At 44.7% G+C, this 20,345-nt stretch overlaps 1 protein-coding gene across 5 annotated transcripts in view; it reads right to left on the bottom strand.

Moving 5' to 3' along the window:
• The window catches only part of PDE8A (phosphodiesterase 8A), a 157,885-nt gene that overhangs the window by 76,016 nt on the left and 61,524 nt on the right, over window positions 1-20,345 (bottom strand). Inside the window, exon 1 of one of the 5 annotated variants that reach the window (XM_053272960.1) lies at window positions 5,827-6,468. The exons of the other annotated variants lie outside the window; for them this stretch is intronic. Coding sequence (XP_053128935.1) covers window positions 5,827-5,961 — 135 coding nt within the window. The 5' untranslated portion in view covers window positions 5,962-6,468. Of the gene's footprint in view, window positions 1-5,826; window positions 6,469-20,345 lie in introns of those variants that run through there. 5 annotated transcript variants of the gene reach the window in all.

Genomic DNA, 20,345 nt, shown 5'->3' on the forward strand with positions numbered 1-20,345 from the left:
TGGACCAAGGGTCTGACTCAATATACGACAGGTTCCTATGTTCCTAAGAACCCTTTGAATCCTCCCATTAATTGCAAAGCCCCATGCACACACTAATAAGAATAATAGATAATTTAGACCATGGGATACTATATTTGAATGTTGTGTTTTTAAAAAAACATAATTACTGCAAGTAGTGAACTAGCAGCTCAGGATAAGCAGCTGCTTCCTGGCCCTTATTTATTGTGCTAGTTTTCTGCTTGCAGGGTGGTTCAATTCTGGTTTGATATCCTGCTTTGTGGGGCGCCCCAAAACCACAGTTTTCTGGTTTGGATGTCACAAGAAACGGTGATTTAATCAATCAGGAAGATTTTCATTTAACTGAAGGGAAGGCGGCACACACAGGCTCTCATTCCTTCTTCATTCTCCTATGTGCACACCTTCCTACTCCCCCCCCCTTTAAAAAGCAAGGACAGGTGCCCCCATAATCTGCTGTCTGGGGCAACCGCCTATCATAGGCTTCAGTCTTACAGACCCTTAGATGGCAGAGGACATGGACAGTTTGAGGGACAAGTCCCGATGGGAACAATGTTCCCTCTAAGGAGTGTGTGTGTGTGTGTGTGTGTGTGTGTGCGCGCGCGTGTGTGTGTGCACGCACTCACACATTTTTTGATGTCTGCTCCATTAATTTTAGATCCTGTTCAGGTTGAATCCGGAAGGCCCCACTCTGAATGCACATGCGCACACACTGTCTTGATACTGCCACCCAGAACAAAACTCATTCCGCATCCGCCCTCAGATGGAAAAAATTAGAGAAAACACGAGATGGGCAGCCTCATTGGTTCCACACTCCCCATTACAGCTAGGGGATGCTCCCTCGCCTGCATCCTCAGAGTCTGCTGAGGCCCAACTGGCCAAGGTGGACACTCCACAACCCCACCAGAGCCAACGCCTTCGAAATAAGGCATTGCCACTTTAAATCTGGCCTCCACCAGATTGTCCGCCTTCTGTGGACAAGTCCATGCCTTGGGGCTTGTGTGCCATGTGGCAGCAGATCACAAGCCCACCCCACCTCACGGAAGGGCTGCGCCTGCATTCACAATCCAAACCACACTTTGATTTGCTGGATCATCTGAACAGGGCCATCGTTAGGTCCGTGCTAAACTTTTAAATCTCAGCCTCCAGAAAAACGAAGAATGGATTGCCAGCTCTTCTAAACACCCCAAAGCTTTTTCAACATGCAGCCTACACTGGTTTTAGGCAACGGCTTACGTTGTTGATTTATCCTAGTTATGAAAACGCCGCTGCTGTTCACCATTAACATGATTTGCTTGTATTGTTAAGAGGGCTCATTATCCCAATTACAAATGACTACGAAAATGAAGCCATCGGCTTGGCAGGCATTTCATCATAGCCAGCCTATTTCTCAGCAGCATTACAAACACAGCTTAGTCACATTAACAATATGGAGTAAGGAAAAAGCAGGGGGTAAGAAAAGTCAGTGTGATCCAGTGGAGCGGATTAAAGTCAGAGAGAAATGTTTCCGAGTTCCTCTTTCTTCCATGCCTAAACCACAGCTCCAGAAAAACCAATATCGCTGAATCCAATTCCAGGAGGGAAGCAGGACAGCGAAGAGAGGAGCTAAATATGAATATATACAGATCACTGCTGACTGCCCCAGAATCCAGCTCCTCTTTGCAGAATCTTTAGATTTTTAAAGCAGAATTTACAGTTACATTATTAAATATGCATATACTGCTTTTCAGCAAAAGGTTCTCAGAGCAGGTTACACGGAAACAACCATTTAGATGGTTCCCTGTCCCAAAAGGGCTGACAATTTAAAAAGAAATCGAAAGCAAGCCAGGGCTTCATAAATCCCAGGCGCCAAGGAGCCACAGTGCCTAAATATTTAACTATGGTGTCTAGACTAGGAGATTCAGTAGAGTTATTTAATAACATCTCTGTTTGTCCCAGGCAGCTCCATGAAGCTATTCACATGTGCAACCAAAAGTGGGCTAAGGAAGCCCAGCCCAGTTTGGGTTTTTTTTTACATTTATATTTTGCTCTTCCTCCAAGGAGCCCAGAGTGGCGTACATAGTTCAGTTTCTCTTCACAACAACCCTGTGAAGTAGGTTAGGCTGAGAGAGAAGTGACTGGCCCAGAGTCACCCAGCAAGTCTCAGGGCTAAATGGGGATTTGAAGTCGGGTCTCCCCGGCCCTAGTCCAGCACTTTAACCACCACACCACGCTGGGTTGTGCATGTGTACCACTGGAAGGCACTGCATGGCTACTGGTGGTGGCGTGGCGGCAAAACCCACATAGGGAGCCCGCTGCTTAGCCCGAGTTTGGGCATGAGGGTGCCCAGAAAGCAGGCTAAATGATGGTGTGCCAGTGCCAGTGCCGTGCAGCTTCGCGTGGCACCTACACACAAGTCGCCTCCCGGCACGTGTCAGGGAGCTCCCCACAACACACTGTGCACTTGTGTGGTGCATACCCTTGCTAACTTGGCTAAGAGGCACCTTTTAATGTGGTGATTCTCTTTATTGTGTTTATTTTTGTGAACTGCCTAGAGCCTTTGGAGTCAGGCGGTATATAAATGGAAAGAGGAAGGAAGGAAGGAAGGAAGGAAGGAAGGAAGGAAGGAAGGGTTAGGGGCCTGGTCCAGATGTCTACTTCCGTTGCAGATCCCTTCTCTACAGACGCAACCAAGAGTTACTTGGGATCACAGCAGCATGAGCGTTTTCATAGATATCTCTGACCAAGGAAAATGAATCGTTTTAACGACAGACATTGAAGGTTGACAACTGAGAGTTCAGTTGTGCCTCTCTGTTACCAATAACAAAAGTGGACCCTGGAGAGTCCATGTACCTACAAGATGCTGTTTAGAAACCATTTCATTTGCACTCTGAAGGCCTCTAGCATCAGCTGGGACCCTGGCGTGCATCTTCCCCAGAGACCCTCTGCGCTCCTCAGTGCAATAAACATTGTGAACTCCTCGTTGGAGGGAAATTATGTAATTAATAACTACTACAACAATTGTCACTGGGAAGAAACCTGACACTTATTATGCTCGATACCTTGGAGTCTGGCACCTGACGGACAGGTAGCCGTTCTCTCCAGCAGGAAGTGTGTGGGGGGGGGAATGGACAGGCATCGAGAAGTTTACTGTAAGCAGGGCATAATCACAGGTAGTCACATTGTTTTAGTTATAAAACAGGGAGTGCAGAAGAAGGTCAACAGAAGCTAATGGCCATTAATAGTCCCTTATTAGCCTACCTAGCAATTTCAGAGTGGACAAAATAACGTCGCTATGAATTATCCGTCTGCAGAACACTGGCTCCGATGAGTTGCTTGGGTGAGTGGCGTGCTTGCTGAAGCTCTTTGCTGCCTCCATAAGCCTTCCTTTTGCAAACACAGACTCAAAGCTGGAGCAACTCATTGGTCCAATGCAGAAGTGATGGGGATGGGTGTGGGGGGGGGGGCCTGTAGCTCAGTGGCAGAGCATCTGCTTTGCATGCAGAAGGTCCCAGGTTCAATCCTGGGCAGTTCAATCCCGGGCAGCATCGCCAGGTAGGAAAGACTCCTGGGAAAGACTCGTGTCCTGCCTGAAACCTTGGAGAGCCGCTGCCAGTCAGTGCAGATGATACTGAGCTAGATGGACCATGGGTCGGACTCAGTATAAGGCTAACCCAAATGGGATAGTCAAATATCTTTTCAATATGTTCTGTAGCTCAGCGGTAGAGTATCTGCTTTGCCTTCAGAAGGTCCCAGGTTCAATCCTCAGCCTCTCCAGGTAAAACTGGGAGAGACTCCTGCCTGAAATCACGGAGAGCCACTGCCAGTCAGTGCAGACAATACTGAGCTAGATGGACCAAGGGTCTGACTTAGCACATGGCAGCTTCCTATGTATCTGTACGGCCGATCTCTTAGTTGTGTTGGTGCATACAAGAAGGGCAGATCTGATCCGTCTTCAGGCCTCACATAAGGCTGTGTGTGGACACAGCACCAACAGGAGCGTGCCAGCAAGCTCCACTCACACCCCAATGTGCTCCTTAAGCACACCCCCCCGCTTTCCATACATTATCATGGGGTGAGGCTTTCAGAGCCCTCCTGCTGGTTCTCTAACTCGGGCTGTGACAAATTTTCTTGGGATCTAGGAGTCAGCTTAAGCATTTAGAGGACAGATGGACACTTGACAAAATTACCAGACTTAGTGGCAGACACTGTGGATATGAAGGAAGGGAGGGAGGGAGGGAGATAGGAGGCTGCCTTATACTGAGTCAGACCATTGGTCCATCTATTATTGTTACCTCTGTTATTACCTCTGAGGCCACCTAATGGTGCAGTGGGGAAGTAATTTGCCTAGGGAACAAAAGGTTGCTGGTTCAAATCCTCACTGGTATGTTTCCCAGACTATGGGAAACACCTATATCGGGCAGCAGCAATATAGGAAGATGCCGAAAGGCATCATCTCATATTGCATGGGAGATGGCCATGGTAAACCCCTCCTGTATTCTACCAAAGAAAACCACATGGCTCTGTGGTTGCCAGGAGTTGACACCGACTCAATCGCACAACTTTACCTTTATGATTACCTCTATCAAATTTATGATGATTGGAGTTGTTGTCCAACAATTTCTGAGGACCCAAGTTTGAGAAGCTATGGACTTGGATTTGTAGGATCTTTCCTCCGCTGGGTAAGAGTGCCAACTGGATCCTAAGCCTCCAAAGCTCAGATTTCAAATTCTCACTTATTTCTGTTGATGACTCCAGTTGTATGTGACAACCACCAACGAGGTATTGCCTGAGATTCCTAAACTTGAGGCAAACTGCAGTTTATTAGCTGTGGTTTTCCTAGTTCCATGCAGTTGTACTTGTCATGTGCTACACAGGAAACTCTCGTCCTACTGAATATATATAGAATTTGCACTAACCAGGTAAAACCTTTTCCCCACTATCGAAATCATCATACATTTTGGGGGGAAACCTGTGGCAGGCCACGGGAAGCAGAAAGTGCTGACAATTTTTCATTTAACGCAGTATTGGAGCACCCCACAAAGTGAAAAAACAGCAGGGCCCCCCAAAATAAGTCACTTGAGCAGAGCAGGCAATATTCAACTCTGTTTTAAGATTTTATGTTTTTAGAAAAGACTGCGGCTTCTGTCTTTCTGGTGATATTTCCAGCGGACACAGCTCTTCCTGTGGTGTTGCAGCTGGCACTGCCACAAGAACATTGCCCAATTGTCTCGACAAAAACATCATCCATTTAACAAAAAACAAAACAAAAAAGGAATCCTTTCCATGATGTATGGAAAAACAATTCTCGATGTTAAAGAGCAGGGCAGAGAATAAAACTGTGAAATACTGAGGCTTTTAAGCAAAAATGGTTGCCAAAAAATGTATGAATATGGAAGGGAAATTTTATTTTGTTTGTTTGGAAGTGGCTTTCCTATCCGTCAAAGAATTTTTATTCTGTTTTAGCTAGTGAGTTTCAGGCAAAAAATATCAGAGGCTATAAACTGTAACTGGTAAGCTGATCAAGAAAAATACTTTGGAGAATTCCCTTAATCATAGAAGTTGCTGCCACAATAGCCATCCAGTTCTTAGCTCCCATGAACAGAGCACATGCCTCAGCTGAAGAAACAGAAAGATCAATTGTAACATGTGAATTGAGGCTCCAGCATCATGTCAGATCCTCTTTAGAGAAGCCAGAGCTTTGCTATGGGATCTACTGGTAGACTGCTATGGTGATTTAATTTCAGAATTTCGGAACTCTAAAAACGACAATATTCTGGGACTGACTTGGATTACTGTATTTGCATTACCATGTATATCCCATGGGATTACCGTATATATCCTGCAGGTTATACTTTTTTCCTTCTTCTTCTTCTTCTTCTTCTTCTTCTTCTTCTTCTTCTTCATCATCATCATCATCATCATCCCATGAGAGGTAATGCAGGGATCTAAGTGAGTGTAGGTCATACAAAATTATTTGTATATAGGCCATTTGTTTTAAAATATCATAGGAACATAGGAAGCTGCCATATACTGAGTCAGACCATTGGTCTATCTAGCTCAGTGTTGCCTTTACAGACTGGCAGTGGCTTCTCCAAGGTTGCAGGCAGGAATCTCTCTCAGCCCTATCTTTGAGAAGCCAGGGAGGGAACTTGGAACCTTCTGCTCTTCCCAGAGCAGCTCCATCCCCTGAGGGGAATATCTTGCAGTGCTCACACACAACCAGGGCAGACCCTGCTTAGCTAAGGAGACAAGTCATGCTTGCTACCACAAGACCAGATCACTTCACTTCATGCTGTGTTCTATTTGCCGATTGCCTAGGATAGAAATTGAGATGGGGGGTGGTGGAGTAGGAATCTGTATGTCCTTGCAAAGCTATCTGAACCACAACATAAGATTGATTGATTGATTGATTAAGTGCCGTCAAGTCGGTGTCGACTCTTAACGACCACACAGATAGATTCTCTCCAGAATGATCTGTCTTCCACTTAACCTTTAAAGTCTCTCAGTGGTGCATTCATTGCTGTCGTAATTGAGTCCATCCACCTTGCTGCTGGACGTCTTCTTCTCCTCTTTCCTTCAACTTTTCCCAGCATTAAAGACTTCTCAAGGGAGCTGGGTCTTTGCATAATGTGTCAGAATTATGATAGTTTGAGCCTGGCCATTTGTACTTCGAGTTAGAATTCTGGATTGATTTGTTCTATGATCCACTTGTTTGTTTTCCTGGCTGTCATGGTATCCTCAAAAGTCTTCTCCAGCACCAAAGTTCAAAAGCGCCAATGCTTTTTCTATCTTGCTTCTTCAAAGTCCAGCTTTCGCATCCATAGAGTGTCACAGGAAAAACCATAAGAAGCTATGTGTATTTTTGCATATATACCCCACTGGTTATATACCTGTGTAGGGAATACACAGGTGTGCGGGCTATACTGCTTTCCTCCCCTATAAATGCTAATTTCCCATACGTTATACTCAGGTGCAGGTTATACCCATGTGCAGGGTATATACACAAAAATATGGTATATAGATTAGCCCGGGTAGGTTGGGACCTGCTGGTAGATCTCAAGGTGATATGCAGGCGATCAGCAAGGACTTCTCACTTCCAGCTGTTTAACAATAGCAATTAACATATATCTTCCATGGCCAGCCTAATTACTTCACTCATTCTCCACCTCCTCCTCCTCTTCAGACTATTACTTATATATCACTCTTCAACAAAATGTTCTCAAAGCAGTTTACATAAAATAATAATTATTATTATTATTATTACTATTATTACAACTTATTACTATTATTACTACTATTACTATTACTACTATTACTATTATTACTACAAACAGACAAACATCTGCCACACAATACACCAGATATAACTGTAGTCGAAAAGAAAGAAAAACAAGTTAAAATAATCGACATAGCAATACCAGGGGATAGCAGAATAGAAGAAAAAGAAATAGAAAAAATAACAAAATACAAAGATCTACAAACTGAAATTGAAAGGCTGTGGCAGAAAAAGACCAAAATAATCCCAGTGGTAATTGGCGCCCTGGGTGCAGTTCCAAAAGACCTTGAAGAGCACCTCAACACCATAGGGGCCACAGAAATCACCATCAGCCAATTACAAAAGGGAATTTTACTGGGAACAGCCTATATTCTGCGACGATATCTATAATAACAGCAACATTTAGTTGTGCTTTTCCTAGAAGGCAGTAAGGTAGGCTTAAACCTAGTCACAATAAGCAAAATGAGCACTTACAACAGGAATTATCTTCTGGTTCCCTCCTTTGTCACACCATCATCTTAGCACAAAGAAAATGGAAGTGCAGCTAGTAACTTTTACTTCAGGGACAAATCTAATCTAAATATATCTATTTCCAAAAAAGCTGGAAATGTTATGAACCTTATAGACACATAACTGGAGCATCTGAGGGCAAGAGGGAGGTACCAGCAGACTCAAGGTAACCCACAGATATGCTGGTTTCACAAAAATCTGAAGGGGGAAAATCTAAGTCAAACTGCCTCGATGTAGCACAACGGAACAGAATGTTCCCAGACTCAAAGGGCAGTTAACAAACAACTTGGTCAGCAGAGTTAATGGAACTCAGTGGCAAGGTGTGGGGGCAGGGGACTTGAACAAGAAGAGTGGGAAATTTCTCAGCTTGAAGAATACTCCATCAAGAGAGCCAGACCCCTTCTCCTGAGGGGGAAAGGAATTAGACTAAAACCATGCTCAGATACAGACTCACGTAACTCATGCAGACCATCATTTTGTTGCGGGTCCATATTTGTCTTTTCTATTTCCTAGCTGAAACATTATTTTCCAATGACCATTAGCACAAAATAAAATACAACTCTTGTCCTAAAAAGCAAGTTATCATACTTCAAAGATGAAAGGAGTGTTTTATGGATGATTAACTTAGTCTGGCTACCAATGAAGTTCACTGCAACTCAACAAACATCTTCTGTCAAGCATATGAATCAGCAAGCCACAAATATTTAAGAAAATGTGACAACCTTCATTCGGCGTTTGCCTGCGGTGATCCACGAATCATAAGATGGCAGATAAACACATCAAGATATTAGTAGTATTATACTATTTGACATCATGTGATATAGCAAAATTTGGGGCAAGGTTTTCAGCTTGAAAAAAATATTGGTATTATATGGCTGTTGTGGAGATTAAAATAAGGTTAAAATCAGATTAAGAGTCTGAGGCTTATACTTTGCTATGCAGCCATCACTCCTCTGCTATGAGGAATGTACCAGAGCATTCCATGTGTTGCCCCTTGCAAAGTCTGCAGGAAGCATGAGGAAGGAAAGGGAGGCCAAGTGGGGATTTTATATTTATTTATGAATTCATTCGATTTATATACCATCCTTCCTAAAATGGCCCAGAATTTGAACCCAAATCTACCAAGTCCCAGTCTAACCACTACACCTCACCATCTTACAAGGCTGTAAATATGATTGCGATAATGCCCATGAAAATCATTTCAGCTTGTTTAGGGAAGGCCTTGACGTCATTCACCAAATCAAAAAATGGTGTTCTACCTGAGTTTGGAAGCTGTGCGCTCCTAATTTTTGGTTGTGTGGAAGTGAGGTAGGAGGAAAGCCTGTGTAGAAGTGATTGTGTGGAAGCAAAGTAGAAAGAAAACCTGGGTAGCTTTTCCTCCTACCTCGCTTCCACACAATCACTTCTGCCCAGGTTTTCCTCCTACCTTGCTTCCACACAACTGAAAATTGGGAGCACACACAGCTCCCAAACCCAGGTAGAACGCAGTTGTTGAGTGTGTGAGTGACCTCATTGAGAGTGCTTAGAAAAGGTACCAGGATCAAGTACACTTAATAAGGAGCAAGTCCCTCTGAACTTAGCAGGACAGGGGTTTTCTAACACGGGTCCCCAGAAATTGTTTCCAGCTATAATGGCCAAAGGCCACGGTTGACGGGAGTTAATAGTCCAACGTCATTTGGGGAGCCAAGTTTGAGAACCTCTGCAGCAAGACCTCCATCCAAATACACATACATACGTTCACCTGGGAGTCAAATCCACTGAAGGCATTGGGAATTACTGTCAGGGTAACAACATGTATAGGGCTTGATTGTAAGAAGCAGCATTATGATGTTATTAGTGTCTGATGGGAACAAAGCCAGAACTTTCACAACCAGTTGGAAATCCTCCATTCTCGGTTTGAAAAACACTTCCTTTTTATCATTTAGCAGGAAAAGAGGGAGAATATTCTTGAATAATATTCAAGAATATTTCAACACAAACATGAAGATAATACTTAGGAACATCGGACATTGCCATATACCGAGTCAGGCCACTGGTTCATCTAACTCAGTATTCCAGGGATTCTCAACGTTGGGTCCCCAGACGTTTTTGGACCTCAACTCCAATAATCCCCACTCAACGGCCACTGGGGCTAGGAATTATGGGAGTTGAAGTCCAATAACATCTGAGGACCCAACGTTGAGAATCCCTGGCAGCGGAACTCCAAGATTTCTTATCAGCCCTACCTGGAGATGCTAGGAAATGAACCTGGGACCTTCAGCATGCAAGCCTGCAGGTGTTCTTCCACTGAGCTATGGCCCCATCCTCCGAAGGGGAATATCTTACTGTGTTCACATGTAGTCACCCATCCAAATGCGAATCAAGGTGGATCCTGGTTTCATACTTGCTACCAGTAAACTAGCTCTCAAATTCTCACATTCACACTAAAGTTCCATGAAAGTTGCTGTGCTTCTTGGTATAATAAGTAAGTTGCAGAGATCAGCCAAATGTTGCTGTGAAACCCATATTAAAAAAAATCTTACTCACGTGCTAACCAGAAACACTCAGGCAATGTTCTCCTCAGCATTCGACAAGGAGTGCTAATCACCCCAAGGTCACCTCTAATTGCAGAACTTCCCATTCGGAAGGAAATCATTTTATGCAGCCTTCTCCTCTGCAAAATAGGCTATTAGCGATTATAACATCCCTTATGAAGCTCTCTTAATCAGTTAGCCAAATATGGGGGGGGGGTGGACTCACGAAACAATCTCTTTGTAATTCAATTTTAAGCTTCCACTGCAATTCTTCCCTTTCCGCTTTACTGAACCATTTCTGGGAGACTTTTCCAAGTGAAACAGAATAAAACTGAGGGCTGGAGCAGAAGAGAACAGTAGTAAATGTTCCAACGGAGACTGAATGCTGGGGTTTCCCAGGAAGCTTCTCAGGAGTTCTTCTTGGAGAAAGCTCACTAATGGCAGATACAGTAAGCTTTTCTGAGATACCCCTTGCCCACCACTCGGAGTCTCTCTCCGAGCATATTGTAGGATGGCTGGGCAGGCGTATGGTTTGTTTGTTTGTTTGTTTGTTTGTTTGTTTGTTTAAAAAAAACAGAACCCTGTGCTGTGGCGTAGTGATGGTAGAATCTGGGGGTCTTTAGATTGGAAAAAGAGGTGACTACGGGGAGAGATGCCAGAGGCGTATAAAATTATGCATGGAATAGAGAGAGTGGACAGAGAGATTTTTCTCCCTCTCTCACAACACTAGAACCAGGGAGCATCCCATGAAACCGAAGGTTGGGAAATTTAGGACCGACAAGAGGAAGTACCTTTTTCACACAGCACCTAATTAATCTATGGAATTCTCTGCCATGGGATGTGGTGATGATAGCCACCAGCTTGGATGGCTTTAAAAGGGGCTTCGACAAATTCACAGACAGGCTTATCAAAAGGCCACCTCCAGCCTCAGAGACAAGATGCCTCTAAACACCAGTTGCACGGAAGCAACAGCAGGAGATGGGGCATGCCCTCACTCCTTGCCTGTGGGCTTCTCAGCACTGTCCCGTCTAACAGTGCTGGAGATCAGCAGGGCCACTTGTTCTCCCCACCCGCTCAATAAAGAGCATAACCTCTTTTTGAAGCTGCCTCTTTGGTCAGCCTTGGAGCTGCCGAAGCCCCCACTCCCCACTGTTCAATTTTGCTGAAGACTGGATCCCACCTACTAGATCCTAGGCACTGCATAGCACCTTAGTCCTCTGCACCCATGGACATGCAGGTGGCACTAGAGACAGGATGACTCCACTCACCTTGGAGATTGAGCCGTTTTTGACACCTGAGCTGTATTTGGAAGGGCGATATAGAAATCAAATAAATAAATACATTTTGGTTTTAGAGATTAAATCCTGAAAAATGACAATTCTAGCAATTCAGCCGAGGGGCGGTGGGCGGTGAGAACACAGCATCTCCAAGGGGACACACAGCCCCAGGCTCCTGGGTGGCACTAAGAAGACCACCAACACTCCTCTCATCAGCCCTATGACACCGGGGGGCTGAGGGGGCACCCACACATACAAACCCTGCAGCCCATGGAGATTTGTCTCCCACATGCTATAGTGGCCACACCACTTCACGTGCCCAGTAAGGTATTGTCCAAGTCAGCCCAAAGTTGGGTAGAAGCAATTGAAGCTTTTCTTTGACCAACCTAGCAAGCTGAAATCCCACCTTCAGACCAACTTTGCCCTAATCCAAGGCAATACAAGGGCAAACTACAAGAGGCAGATGCTCCGATTTCCACGGAGAAATTGATTGCGGACAGACAAGTACAGACTATCATCCAGGCTTATGCACAGCCCTTACAGTTCTGGAAAAACAACATGCAGTCCGCATTCATTGCCATCTCAGGCGCTAGCTCTTTTAATGAGAAACAAACCTATGCCAAGAAACAGACAATTCTTGGAAATATTCCCGGCACACATTCGATATTCATAATGCTACTTAGCACAGGCTCATGCTGCATTTCATTATTAACTGAGATGTGAGAAATCCATTACCATATCAATCTCCTGTTGCTAATATTAATAATTTACAATCTGATCTTTAAAAGCTTCTATATTTCTGTAACGACAGACTACGGAGATGCTACATAATCACCGTTATCTGGCTTTTCCCCTTCTTGGGAACCATAGAAACACTCCTCAGAGCCTTCAAGTAAGACTGTTAGGGATAAAAGTCATGAAACTATGAAGGACGTTATACCATGGTGAAACCTGCATGAATACTAGAAAAATAAAGCTGTTAATAAATATATTAAATGGGCTGCAATCCTAGCAAAGACAAGAGAGTAGAAAGACTGCAAAATTTGATGCAATAGTTAAAGTCGGAATTTGGAAAACCAACATCTGTTTACCTAGAGCCGGGCTATACAACTTCAGCTCTCCCACTGATTTTGGACTACACCTCCCATCATCCCCAGTGATAATGGCCAATAGTCAGGGATTATGGGAGTTGTAGTCCAACATCTGCAGGATGGCTGAAGTTGTACAACCCTGGACAATTCCTGGATCCCCAGATGTTGGATTACAACTCCCAACTCCCCCAGCCACAAGGGCCTGGGATTATGGGAACTGTAGTCCAACACCACCTGGGGACCAAAGGACAAACAAAAAGTGTTTTGGTTTCTGTTTGATAGACAGGTTCATTACTTGATGATCTGCACATAAATTATTCTCATTACCCAACACAACAGCATACCCAACACAATAAATTCACTGAAATTACAATGGATCACATGTCCACCAGGAAAATGTCTAAGCAGCACTAAAGCAGAAGAGATGATTTTTTTGAGCCCATTTGTTATATTTAAGGAAGAAATTGGTTTTTCACAGGTCCACCTAGTGCTTAGAGCCCTGTTGTAGAAGAGGGAGAAACTTATTCCTCACCCACTTGGATAGAGGGCACCTATATGAACACAGAAAGCTGCCTTATGTTGAGTCCGAACATTGGTCTATCCAGCTCAGTATTGTCTACTACGCTGATTGGCCGTAGCCCTCCAGGATTTCAGTCAGGAGTCTTTCCCAGCCCTTTTTGGAAAGGCCAGGGACTGAACCTACCCCAGGCAGGTCTGGGAAAGACTATTGCCTGAAACTCGGGAGAGCCACTGCCAGTCAGAGTAGACCAGGGCTGCTCAGCTTCTGCCCTCCTACAGATGTTGGCCTACAACTCCCATCATCCCTGGCTATTGGCCACTGTGGCTGGGGATTATGGGAGCCGTAGTCCAAAAACAGCTGGGGGGCCTAAGTTGAGCAGGCCTGGTGTAGACGATATTGAGCTAGATGGACCAAGGGTCAAACTCAATATAAGGCAGCTTCCTTTATTTAGCCAGTTGGGATTAGGGCTGGTCTCACGATCCTCCCCATCTCTGGCAATTTTCAAAAAACACCTGAAAATCCATCTTTTCGCCCAAGCTTTCTCAGCTTCCTAACATTTTGGGGTTTTAATCTCTGGTTTATTTTTAAATTGTTAAATTATTTTTAAAGGTTTTTTGTATATGTTTTTAACCAGTTTTATGCTATTGTTAACCGCCCAGAGACAAAAGTTTGGGGTGGTGTACAAATCTGATAAATAAATACATAAATACATAAATAAAATAAAATAAAATAAAAATTATATCACATATCATTATTCCGAAGGGCAAGAGTCCACAAACGTAGCCCCTTTCATGGGTAGATGAAAAACTACCCCACCCATTCCCAGCCAGTGTCCTTTCTTTCCTCTCAAATGGGGCAAATACATCTCACACGATCCTTTAAAGTTCATACTCTCAAACCTTTCTTCCATTGTATAACTCAAGGTGGTGCAACGGCGTTCTCAGCTAGTCTCACATCCCAGCACTGACCATAGACTTATATAGGAAGCTGCCTTATACCAAGGCAGACCATTGGTCCGTCTAACTCAGTATAGTCTACACTGACTGGCAGCAGCTCTCTAAAGCTACAGGCATGAGTCTCTCCCAGCCCTACCTGGACATGCCAGGGAGTGAACCTGGGACCATCTAGCAGTGTTCATTTGTGGTCTCCCATCCAAATGCAAACCAGGGCAGACCCTGCTTAGCAAAAGGGACAATTCATGCTCCCTGCCACAAAACCCATTCTTCTCCCATGGCCTGCTTAGCTTCAACAGATTAACTGCATCAAGTACCCTCAGATTATTGCTGAAATGGTGGATGATATTTGCATTCTAGTCACATTTTGATTACTACTTATGTCTTGCTTCAAGCATTTTGGGGGGAGCAAGGCACCACTTATAAACAATGTAAATACTTACAGTGATATACTACTAAAACAGCTTAATAGCACTGGCGTTAAGAGTAACTGAACACTCATTTTTGGACTAGACATCATTGCTGGCCTAGAACAGATTCTTTCAAGAGAATGCTTTCCAGTTGTGGGTTAGCTTTTCCCCGAATGGTCATTAGGAAATTTCTCATTAGGAAATGTCTCATTTGCAAGACACCACGCAAAAGGGGAACTTTCCCTTACACTAATGAAAACCCATTTTTCTCCCACAAGGAAAGAGTCACAGGGCCAGTTCATGCTCTGCACAGCGACAAACCCAGGCTAGCCATCAAATGTTCGTTTGGAGAGGACATGTGATAAGAGCAGGAGGAGAAAGTGTGCAAGCCCACAGAATTCCATTCATGTCGCGCCAGGGTTCCCGACCGGTGGCATTGCAAATGTTGCTGAACTACAACTCTCATCATCCCTAGTCACAACAGATTGTAGCTGGGGATGATGGGAGTTGTAGTTTGGCACCAATTGTAGTACCACAGCTTGGGAACCCCTGATGTAGCAAAAATCCAGGCTTTGGTGAACCCAGTGTGGCTTGCCTGGTTTCATCTCTTTGTTCTTTTAGATGCCAGGTAAAAGGCTTTTTGTTCACTCAGGCCTTTTAAATCTTGACTTAAAAAAAATTTTTTTTTTAATTGCTTTGTTTTGTATTGTATTTTGTATTCTCTCTCTGTGTGTTGTGATTTCATGTGTTAACGTGTTTTTACTTGATGTTTTAATGCTATGTTGTGATCTGCCCCATAACAATTTGTTATGGGGCTGCATAAATTTTATTATTTAATGTAGGAGGGCCTTCTCTGTGGCTGCCCCTCTTCTTTGGAACACTCGCCGCCCCCCGATTCATTCAGCCCCCTCCTTGGCTGCTTTTCTTAAGGTGGGTTCTTAAGACCCACATATTTCGCCAGGCGTTTGCCCTTTAATCATTTATCATCATCATCATCTAGAAACTTTTTTATCCTAGTCGTACCCGTCGCTAATCCCATGCGTGGCAGCTCTCGCGAGAGTTCGCAAGCAGCTACCGGTTAGCAATGGGGACGGGAGAAATAGGGATGCCGGCCACTGGAGCAGGTGGCGGCGGGAATGGGTGGGCGGGTGGTGGGAGGAGGCGGCGGGCCAGTTTTCCAGCCAGCTTGCCAGCCAGAAACCGCAGGTAGGTGGTGGGGGGAGAAGTGGGCTGCTCCCTCCAGTAGGTGGCTGGCTGGAGGGAGCAGGCGGCAGCGGCCCGGCCTAGCCCGTCAGCCGGGAACAGCAGGCGGCGGAGGGCCGGCCTGGCCACCGAGAATTGGCGGGTGGGCAGGAGCTGGTGGCGGGCCGGCTTTCCAGTTCGCCTGCCAGCCAACCGCGGGCAGGCATGTGGGGGGTGGAGAAGTGGGCTGGCCAGGCCAGCGGAGGCGCAGATGTTCTGAGCCCGGCCCAGCTAGTAGTTGTAGTTATTTATTATTATTTTAATTTATTGTTATTGGTGTTGTTGTTCACCGCCTAGAGTCATTGGAGGAGGCGGTATATAAGAAAACAAACAAACAAACAAACATTTTATCTGACATCTGAACCATTGAGAAAGCTAACAATTCTGGGGGTGCATGGCAACTCTACTTCTAATTATATTATATCAACTTTTTAACAGCAGTTTATGGGGATGAGAGATAACAGACCTGATCAGTCCTATTCTGCCACTCACACACAACACACAGACTCAAGCCCTTGCCTCCCCCCCAATGTGCAAAGACAAAGAAGGTCAATGAATAAAGAGAGGGTTTGGGGAGATGGAACAGATCTGAGCAACTGAGGAGGAGTGTGGATATAAATGGGTGAGATGGGGAGGGGAGGGGAATAGAAAGTGAAACCAAAAGTGAGCAGAACATATTCATGCAATATGCAATATTCATACACCATACCATGTGTGCTCAGCTATTTGTAAGTGAGATAATTTTGGAATGTTTTCCTGGCTGGCATCTGCTCCTCAGCCTTTATGACAATTTTTAGGAAACAAGAATAGAAGTGGCTTTAAATTAAAATTTAAACCAGGCTTTTAAACGAAAGTATTTTTTTTTATTGTTGCTGCTTTGTGTTTTAAATATTATTGTTTTTATAAGTTCTTAAATTTTTAAATAGAGATATTATTTTATATTTATCTTATTGGTACTTTTGTATTTTAATTGTGCATTGTTAACTATATTGTAAACCGCTTTGAGATTATTTTAATGAAAAGCAGCATATTAATCAAACAATATATCATACATCTTTATTGTTACGGTCATTCGACCAGCAAATAAGTCGAACAATAAATAAATATATACATACACGAGAGAGGAAATTTGATTATATTTTATTTATTTCATTTTATTTATTTATTTTATTTTATTTTTTTTATTTTTATTATAGCTACATTAGAATTCCTAGAAAATGTCAACAGATCAGTTTACTGTGTGCATACAAAAGATTTTTCAGCTACAGTAGATATTTGTGCAGCTGATCCTCATACAAAACAAGGGAAATAGAAGCCATTACCAAATTACATAAATCTGATGAAGGTTTTTCTCTGCCTTTCTTTACTGCCAAACAAGGCCAACCTGTTCAACAAGCGACATCCAACTCTTTATCAGGCAACAGGTTGCCCTTATAATGCAAGACTTGAGAGGAAATGAATACTCAACTGACTGTGTGGTTTTCACAAGAAAAGCTCTGCTTCTGTTATCTTTATGAGATTATTTGGTAGAAAACTGACAGAAAATATTTGAAAAGGTCCCAGTTCTCAGGACAGGGCAATCAGGAGTTCAAAGAACAGGAAGAAGAGATTGCTGGTCTTATGGGAGCAAGCATGAATTGTCCCCTTTGCTAAGCAGGCTCTGCCCTGGTTTGCATTTGAATGGGAGACTACATGTGTGAGCACTGTAAGATATTCCCCATAGGGGATGGGGCCATTCTGGGAAGAGCATCTGCGGTGCCAAGTTCCCTCCCTGGCATCTCCAAGATAGGGTTGAAAGAGACTCCTGTCTACAACCTTGGAGAAGCCACTGTCAGTCTGTGTAGACAATACTAAGTTAGATGGACTAATGGTCTGACTCAGTTGGGCAGCTTCCTTTGTTCTACACACTACTTTCACAGCTATTCACACATTAAGTTCAACGCATAAACAGCAGGACTCTGCCTACCAGTACCCTGCATTTGAGGGGGCCTGCACCCATACTCATGTTTAAAATGAACACAGGTACAATCATTCGTACAAAAGCAAGTCAGTATGTACTGGCAACTGTACACACATACATACTAGACTGGCATGGCTAACCTTTTGGAAGCATCAGGTCTTGACAAATTTTCTTTGGATCTAGGAATCAGACAATGGACATTACCAGATGTTGAGGCAGATATTCTTGAAGCAAAAGTAAACGGGCTTCTCTTTATCCCCTTTATAAGTAACATATTTGGAACAAAACAGGGCTGCCTGGGACAAATAAAGATTTCCTGAATAACTCTGCCTCTGAATGATAGCCTAATCTAGACTCCATGGTCAGATTTCTAGGCACCGTGGCGCCCTGGCGCCTAGGATCTGTCAAGCCCCCACGGATGCAACAGAATATATTCTCACACACCAGACACACTTTCCCTTCTCCAAGTCATCCAAAAGAAAACTAGTGTCGCAACGAGAATTTAGGTAGGAAGGATATTCAGGTGTTTAAGTAGAGGAAAAAGGACAGGGGCCCTGCAGAAGGGAGTTGAGTGGTGTTCTTTGTTGTAAGGCATGTGGTGACCTTCATCAGCCCTAAGTGCATCTCTCTGTTTTTTCATGGTTTATTGGGCCTGTGTGGGGCTTCAGCCAAAGCCAGATATTCTGCGCAGTCCCCGGTGACTCTTGCCCTGCGCTGAGTGGCTCCTTGAAGGGAAGTGGAGCTCTCTTGAGCCCCTGCACCATCTTGGAAGGCATACGTGAAGTCCTGAGAAATGGAGCCCTTCCCAGGGCTTTCCTCCTAGAGCTCTGTGTCTCTTAAAGGGCCCTCCCAGCACCGAGAAAAGTGCAGTACCGTGCAGAGGTCAGCACAGTGAGGAAGGGCTCTCCCACTGAAGGGTTTTTGCCAAAGTGGCCCCCACTTGAAAACCAGAGAAGGTCCCTGGAGTAGGGTATGAGCCAACTGACGTATTACCACTTAATGAATTCAGAAGTCCCACTCAAGTGACATCTGGGGGCTACTAGACAGCATTCTGAGCAGGGGTTCTCAACCTGGCTCCTCCAGATGTTGCTGAACTATGGCTCCCATCATCCCCAGCTACTATTTATTTTGGCTGGGGATGCTGGGAGTTGTAGTTCAACAACAGCTGGAGGAATCCAGGTTGGGAACCACTGACTTAGAGGGTTACTAGGCCTCTGCAGTGGTATCACAGTGCTTCCAATCCCCTTTCGGGGGCTGGCAGAAGTCGCAAAACAGACAGACAGACAGACAGTCACACACACACACACACACCACACACTCCTCCTCCTACCTCAAACAACTATCCAAAAGGAAAAGTTAGTGGAGCTGGAGTTTCCTTTACACAGGAAGCAGGATCCTCACATTTTTTTTTCACACAGTTGTATTTGTCAGGATGTGACTTCCAAGAATAAAGGAAGTCAAGGGGAAAACAGACCGTTTAGGATGAAAGAAAAATCCCTGCTTTGATTCCTGCCATTTAAAATGCTGAGTAACAATCAGGCAGACGCCAGAAAGTGAAAACCCCTCCAGTCGTGGCATTCAACTGAAGGCCCTCTTCATCTTGCAGAAATAGTCCATGAGCTGGGCCCACAAGTTTTAGCCAACTGAACTATCTCAGGGGGACGAATGCTCACAGTAATTTTTGGCAACATCTACCCCAACCCCAGATGGAAAACAGGCAGTTGATTTGCTGCACTTGCAGTTTTCTGCTTGTTCTCACCTCTGCTCTATCCCTGCCCCCCCCAATGATTAGGGTAAAATTGTAGTCATATTAGCATGGGGGGAGGGAGTCAGGGTAAGGAAAAGGCAAGCTCAGGATGAGGGTCACAATGAACAAATGGTTGGACTCTCTCCAGGAAGGATTCTTGGGAGGACGTTCCTGCCAACTCTCATTTGCATTCTTCGGACAACCTCGATAACCTTTTTATAGTTGTTTTTGTGCTCTTAGGGAGATTGAACCTGGGACCTTCTGCATGCAAGGCAGATACTCTGCCACTGAGCTACGGCCCCATCCCTTAAAGAGCTACAAAAGCACTCACATTAGGGCCCTTTCTCATGATCAGTGAGAAGGGCTACTGGGAGGGAACGCAGGGAGGAAGGCTGCTGAAACCTACCTCACCTGCAGACAATTGTTGGGTCCGTGCTGGGCATGTGTCCCAGACGGACCCTGGTTGCCACCAGCAGCATGGAGGCTCACATCATCCCGGCCCACAGAGATCCCATAATGCACCGCACAAGTCTGTGGTGCATTTTGGTGATTTCCCTAGTGCTAGCCAGGAGGCTGCTCCTGTGTCAGCGCCATGAGCATTTAGCCCGGATTAAGGGTGCACTCACACCCTTAACTTTGGTTAACAGGAGGGGCTTCTTTGGCAGGTTTGCCACCGAGGCACTGCCAGCAGCCGCACAGCGGCCAGCAGTTCTCAGGCGCAGCCAAGACCGGGCTTGTCTTCACGTGAGAACAGCCTCATAGTCTCCCATCCAAATGCAAACCAAAGTGAGCCCTGCTTGGCAAAGAGGACAATTCACGCTCCACCTAATGGCGCAGCGGGGCAATGAC

This window comes from Hemicordylus capensis, chromosome 10, assembly GCF_027244095.1.
Source record: "Hemicordylus capensis ecotype Gifberg chromosome 10, rHemCap1.1.pri, whole genome shotgun sequence".
Classification (NCBI taxonomy): Eukaryota; Metazoa; Chordata; class Lepidosauria; order Squamata; family Cordylidae; genus Hemicordylus; species Hemicordylus capensis.